Source organism: Arachis duranensis, chromosome 1 (assembly GCF_000817695.3).
Source record: "Arachis duranensis cultivar V14167 chromosome 1, aradu.V14167.gnm2.J7QH, whole genome shotgun sequence".
Taxonomy (NCBI): domain Eukaryota; kingdom Viridiplantae; phylum Streptophyta; class Magnoliopsida; order Fabales; family Fabaceae; genus Arachis; species Arachis duranensis.
The window spans coordinates 9282858-9290487 of record NC_029772.3 but is presented as its reverse complement, the minus strand read 5'-3'; the positions used below and the strand labels follow the sequence as shown (position 1 = coordinate 9290487).

The window sequence follows — 7630 nt, the reverse complement described above, 5'->3', positions numbered from 1 at the left end:
CATATAAATAAGGAACACAACACAACATAAACTACATCAATACACTAATTTTTAAGTATTTGTTTGATAGGAGGACACGACATATATAAAATATAAAATTTTATCAATAAATTATAATCATATTTTAGTATTTTATTGTTATATTAAAGTACAAATAACTTTTTTATTAATTTTAATATTTTAATTATATAAAGAATTTAGATATTTTTTTAGTAATTAACAACACATTATTTTTAAACTCAGTTCATCAAAAATATTTTAAAAAGTAAAGTTGGATACGCTTTTATATAATCGTATAATTGAATATGTTGAAGTATATTTAAAAGAATTTTTTTTATAATTTTTTTAGAGACAATATTAAATATAAAATTAAATGAATGTCATATTTAAAATGTATCTAACACACTTAAATATATGGATTCAACAAAATGTCCTTATTTGATGAATTAGGGCAAATGACCTTATTCTCCCCTCGTATATATGCATGAGAGCGAAACCTAATTAGCCATTGAATTCTCAAATAGCTCCCTTTACTCAAACCATGCCCCAAGCCAATAACATAATGCCTAAATACTTGCAAGAGAGTGAAGTGTCCCAAGAATGCAAGGATTTGATAGCAACCTTGCCAATGGAGAAAGGTTGGCTTGCAAGCCACTTACACCAATACCAAGGGTTTTGGCATATCACTAGGCAATTGCAAGGGGTATTGTCTTGCCAAAAGCACTTCAATGCTCTTAACTCAGATATTCTCATTGTTACAACTCCAAAATCAGGTACCACTTGGCTTAAGGCATTGACATTTGCATTGCTTAACCGCCACAAATACCCTAAAATGTTCCAAAACCACCCTTTGCTCACTAAAAACCCTCATTTTCTTGTACCCTTTTTAGAGCTTGATTTATACAATGATAAGGATTTAGTACCTAATCTAAATTCAATCCCTTCACCAAGGCTTTTCTCCACACATATTCCTTATGTTTCGTTGCCGAAACCAGTGATCGATTCAGATTGTAAAATAGTGTATCTTTGTAGAGATCCTAAAGACACATTCATCTCATTGTGGCATTTCACGAACGAACTTAAGATGGAAGGTACATGTGCCAATTCACTTGAAGATTCATTGGAGAAATTTTGTAATGGGGTGAGCATATGTGGACCCTTTTGGGAGCATGTTTTAGGGTATTGGAAGGAAAGCTTGGATCAACCAAAGAAGATAATGTTGATGAGATATGAAGAGATGAAGAAGAACCCTAGCTTTGTGTTGAAAGAGCTTGCTAGGTTTGTTGGGTGCCCCTTTTCAAAAGAGGAGGAAGATGAAGGTGTCATTGATGATATTTTGAAGCTGTGTAGTTTCAAGAACTTGAGCAACTTGGAGGTGAATAAGAAAGGAAAGTTGACAAGTGGTGAAGAACATAGGGCTTTCTTCCGATGTGGCAAAGTTGGAGATTTCAAAAATTATCTTACTATTGAGATGATTGAAAAACTTGATATGATTACCGAAAAGAAGCTAGGACATTATGGATTTAGATTCTAGATATAATATTAAGTGTTTTTAATTGTATATTTAATTTCGTTGTCCGATCCATTTGGAGAAGTGAGATGTGATCTTAATTTATTTATTTGAATTAAAATGCAATTCATGAAATGATGAAGTGAATTATATATATATATATAAATATATTATTGTTTTCGATAACTACTCGACTGTGGATTTGATTGAATTAATTGAAAATTGACCACCACACCAATCTGATTTAGTGTAAAATTTGGTTGTTAGCGATCCCGTCAAAAACTAATAAAATTAAACCGATTAGAATAGAATAAAATAAATAATGTGATATATATATATATAACGAGATTAACAAAAATAAATGAAAAATGTGCTGAAAAAATTGTTATATATAATTCCATTATATTTTATGGGAATAAATGAAATCGAAAATCAATTATGACAAACTCCTCTTATTCATGAGACTGGATTTGTTTATAGACATGAGACACTGAAATAAAAACAAAAAGATATTAAATTATGTTTAACAGATAAGATATAGATAAAAATATTGTATCCAAAGATACTAAATTAATATATTTTGTATTTAATATTTTTCCTTAAATTTTTTAAAATATAAAATATTAATTTTTATATCTTTATTCTTAATATTTTATCCTCAATATTTTTTTTATCCTGTTTTTATGATCAAACACTGCTTTAACGTTTTTTTCATTTATTATGTTCAGAAATCTTACATGATAGTCTGTGCGTGCATGTTGATTGATGATAGCTGACATACATATCCAAGAATATGTAAATGCACCTAAAATTGTCCTTGATCTTACAGAATGTCATAAATAGCAATTAACTATATTGCCAAAACAAGCAGAGTTGTTGGTGATGATATTTTGAAAGAAAAATTAAACATGCATGGCAGCAATCAAGATTTTTCCCTTGTAGTGGATGTCTCTAGTATTATGTATGCAAGTAATTCTATAATTTAATTCTCAACAACAATGGTACGTCGCATCAATAATTGTCATGACATCATTTCTGATTCCAATAACTCTGATTTGGCGGCTCTAAGAAATGAGATTAAGAACAACTCCAATAAAAAATTCACCACAATTTTTATTTATTGTTCACTTATTATAAAAATAAACAATAATGTTTTACGTTCATACAAAAAACAAATCAAGTCATCTAAGTATTTTTTAGGTAATGCGCTTCCTCCTCTCAAGTTATATAAAATACATGTGCATTTTCCTCTCCTTTCTATTAATGTAACAGAATTACGTAAAGCTTCTTTAACATAAACATTCTTCAATGTTAACAATTTGAATTGTAATTTTTTTTATCTGTTTTGCTATTTATTGTTCTTCTTTTTTTTTCTGCTGCTCATCGTTTTTTTTCCTATTCTTCTTCGTTTTCTTCTTTGATATGTGGATTTATCTTCTTCATTTTTAGATTTCAATAGGCTATCAAAATAATGAATGATTCAACTTCAAATGAGTTGAATGAGAGTGATTTGGATTATTCTTCTTAATTGAATCAAGCGAACAAGGTTTGGATTATTCAATTTTGAATTGAATTGAATGTAATTGCTAAATTCTAGACGCAGATGTGTTCTAATTTGGATTGAACTGAATTGAATTGAATGGAATGCAATCTCTGAAGGATAACAATTAATCTCTTCTATTTTTTTGAATTTGATTATATATATACAATGTTTGGTTCATTTAGTATTCTGCATTGGTTTCGTTAAGAGAGTATTACTCGGTTTATTATGTAGGCAGTTGTTTGAATTTGAATTTATATAATGAATAATGTTCTGTTCATTTAGTACTATACAATAGTTTCACTTTAATAACATGTTCGGTTCATTATGCAGACAGTTGTTTGAATTTGAATTTATATAAAGCACAATGTTCCGTTCATTTAGTACTATACAATGGTTTCCCTCTAATAATATGTTCGGTACATTGTGCAGACATTTGTTCGTATTTGAATTTATATAATGGACAATGTTCCGTTCATTTAGTACTATACAAAGGTTTCAATTTAATTATATGTTCGGTTCATTCTGCAGACCAGGTGTGTTGTGGATTAACAATTTGTCCCAAAGGTCGGAATGACTTTTAAGACACTAGAAGAAACTGGAAAGTTCTACAAAAATTATTCCAAATTTTTCGATTTTTCTACCAAAATAAGGAACACGACTCAGAAGGGAGACAAGATTAAGAATCAACTAATCGTATGCAGCAGAGAAGGGAGGTGGAAATCCAAGATATCTCCAACTCTGAAGACAAACCCCTCAATTGGTATAAGCTGTTCAGCCAGGATTTATGTCCAACGTCGGTCTTTGGACAATTTCTAAACTTGTTATGAATCATTCACACCCCTACTGTCCAAACCGAGCAGAGATGCTCAAACAACACAGGGAGCTAAGCATGTTCGTGCGTCACACCATCGAAAATAACGAGGAAGCCGGAATCAGACCGAGCAAAACTTACCAATCATTTGTAGCAGCAACGGGCAGTCATTGGGAACTAAGTTTTATAGAAAAAGACGTGAGGAATTACATCACAAGGAAAGTACGGAATGTGTCTGAACAAGACGATGCCAAAGAATTTGGGAAGTGCCTTTTAAGAATGAAAGAGAAGAATCAAAATTTCTTTTTCGAGCTCAACCTCGAAGGCAATCACTCTATCAAAAATGCATTATGGGCCAACGTAAGAAGCAGGACTGCATGCGAGTATTCCGGAGAAATGGTTTCATTCGATACCATGTACAACATAAATAGGTATTCGGTTCACCGAAACTAAGTCTTAGGTTCACACAGGTAACACATTTCGGTTCACAACTAATGCCAGTGTCCATTTTTGCATGTACAATCTGGTTTTTAGTTCTTTTGTAGGCGTGAATCACCACGGCCAGTCGACACTTCTCGGATGCGCTCTTATGAAAAACGAGGACATCCAATCATTCAAATGACTATTCGAGTGTTAGCTCCGTTGCATGGGAGGGAAGGCACCAAAAGGCATTCTTGCCGACCAATGCGCATCGATGCAAAGGGCCATCGAGATGTGCATGCCAACAACAATTCACCGGTGGTGCATCTGGCACATCATGAAGAAGATCCCAAGGAAACTAAACTGCTACAAGCAACAAAAAGAAATTGAACAAGAGATGAGCCACGTCGTTTGGAACTCGTTCACAAAAGATGCATTCGACAGAAATTGGAACGATTTTGTCACAAAGTTTGGCGTCGGAGGAAATAAGTGGCTCTCAGGTAATTGACATTTTTTATTCGAATTATTTTGATGCTATTACTTTTTTGGTTAAAACTTGCACAACTTTCGGTTTATATAAGCTCATGTTTTCAGTTCATTCTACAGAGCTATACGAAGATTACCATTTATGGATTCCAGTTTGCCTGGATCACCACTTTTGGGTTGGGATGAGAAGTATACAAAAGAGCGAGAGCATGCACGCATTTTTCAACAAGTTCATCACACAGAACAGCTCCTTGATTCAATTTGTTAAGCAATACGATAATTGCCTAGCAAGCAGAGAGCAAAGAGAGAGAGAATTTGATGTTGTAGATTTTCACACCATGATACCATGTGCAACAAAATCAGCAATAGAGGCTCAATTTCAGCATGTGTATACCCACAAGAAGTTCAGGGAAGTTCAACAATAATTCAGAGGAAATGTGAGCTGCATCATAAGATTAATGCATTCCACCTTAGGTTTTATGACATACAAAGTCATAGAACAGGTTTCTAACTCCACATTCAACAAGTTTTTCGTCACCTACGATGCAGTATCACGAGAAGTAAAGTGTCAGTGCCTGCTATTCGAGTCAAGGGGCATACTGTGCCGCCATTCGCTGAGCGTTTTAAGCTTCGAGCGAGTAGATAAAGTGGCACCAAAATATATACTAGAATGCTGGAGCAAGAACATAAAGAGGAGGCACACACACATCAAGAGCAGCCAAGACAAGCCTCTATTGGAGCCGAGAAGCAAGAGATTCGATGATTTGGTCTTTCGGTCTCACAACATTTGTGAATTTGCATCAGAGTCTGAGGAGTTGATCGGAATTCTACACTAGGCTTTTGACAATGTCATGGCGGAGATGCAAGAATATCAAGCGAAAAGCAAAGGGAAAATTCGTTATCTCACGAAGAAGCGACGTTGAGTGACGTGAACGACCTTCAAAGCCCGCCACGTGTGAGAACAAGAGGCCGCCCCAAGAACAGACTGGGATCAAACTTGGAAAAAAAGACATCAAACACCACAAAGAAAAAGAAAAAGCCAGATCCAAGCGAGGTAACATTGATTTGCTTTCGATTAGAGAAAAATTTGTTTGTGCATTTTGCTAATATACAATTTATTTTATCTTTTGCAGTTGAACCTTTTAAACAGTGGATCAGCAATTCAGTCAAGCTCCAGCTTTTACAATGCACAGGATATGAATTATCCCGGAGAGGATTACAGGAGTTTCAGTTTTTATTAACATAAATTTTTATTCATGTATGAGCAAATTTCAGTTCATTGAAGTTACAGGAGGGTTAATTTCTGATTGATGTTAGTCTTTACTGAATAGTCACTTTTTTGTTTTTTCAAATTAGCTTTTTGAAATTGTTTATTGAATAGTCACTTTATTCTGTTATGTCAAAGAGTTTAGGTGTTTCTGAAACTGAATATTGATATATACATTTTTTCAAATTAGCTTTCTGCTATAGTGATATGCACTTTTTTTGTTCATCTTGTTTATTAATTTCAGTTCATTTGTGTTTTTGGGGCTCTTAATGTTTGATAAATACCCTGAATTCATTCACTGTGAACCTAGAAAAAAATAGTAGCCAGATAATTTCAATAGATATATACAATAACATCAGATTTTCATTAACATTAAATTTCCACTAATATTTACATTAATATTCACATATATACATTAAAGAAGCAGTGTTTGCTTTTTTAAACTAGTTAAACAAAATAGTGTTAATTACAACCAGTCAAAAAAACTATAACCTATTTACTATCTCTATCCCTATATGTGAATTTACCAAAAAGGGCTGGCGTGGACAGCAGATGGCTTTGGGAGTCTTATGGTTTCAGATGCCCGAATCACTTGGTCTCTGATTTTGTTCATTTTGTGCAACATAATGTTTGGACTATATTTGCGCCTGAAGGCATCAATTTCTTCCTACAATTCAATTTAAAGGAATTAGTTACATAAGAAATGAACCCAATTGAAATAAGAAATGAAACGAATTTCATTAATTTAAAAATTACTTATTTGTGTCCAATTTTTATATTGATACCTTTTCCCTTTTTTGATCTTTTGATGATCAATTATTTTCAGCCATTTCATGACGTATATCCCGCAATCATAGCTAAGCAAGAAATAAGTAAATATATGATTAATAGTATACACGATAAAACACATTAAAAATAGCACTATAGCAAAGAAAGATTTTTATTTTGTTTATTGACCGCTGAGCCTGATATACTCTGCTTCTACTCTCTCTCTGTCCTCTATTAAGGGTTCTGTCCCAGCGTAAACCCTTATTTGGGAGACAACTAATCCCTAAAAAGGATACAAAAAGTAAAATCAGGCACAAGCAGTGATTGAATAAAATGTGATAAACATTCAATCAGCAAAAAAAATATATTTCTGCATGCAAAAGAACTCAACTGAACACCTAACAACCAAGTGAATCTAAATCACCAACTCCAATAAACCAAACTCCATTTATGTTTGAATAAAACGTGATAAACATTCAATCAGCAAGGAAAATATTTCTGTATGTAAATGAACTCAATTGAATACTTAACAATCAAATGAATGTAAATCACCAACTCCAATGAACTCAATTCTAGTCATGTTTGAATAATTTACAACAAAATATGTATGATGTAAATAACTTACAACAAATTTATTCAGTTTAATTCTTGAATAAGGTATTTCATCTTTCTTTTATTGACAGGGTCAAGCACATAGAATACCTTCTTCTTGACATCGGCAATCCACAACCATCAATGTCCTCTGTTGCAAATCGACGCAAACAACTGAAGTTTGGAAAAATGATAGAATATTTCAGTCTAAATGATAGCAAACGACAGAATTAT

At 32.9% G+C, this 7630-nt stretch overlaps 1 protein-coding gene across 1 annotated transcript; it reads left to right on the top strand.

Moving 5' to 3' along the window:
• Nucleotides 1-541: 541 nt before the first annotated feature.
• Nucleotides 542-1534, top strand: LOC127747499 (cytosolic sulfotransferase 12-like). The gene has a single exon (XM_052261469.1). The coding sequence runs from the start codon at nucleotides 542-544 to the stop codon at nucleotides 1532-1534; it is 993 nt and encodes a 330-aa protein (XP_052117429.1).
• Nucleotides 1535-7630: the final 6096 nt, after the last annotated feature.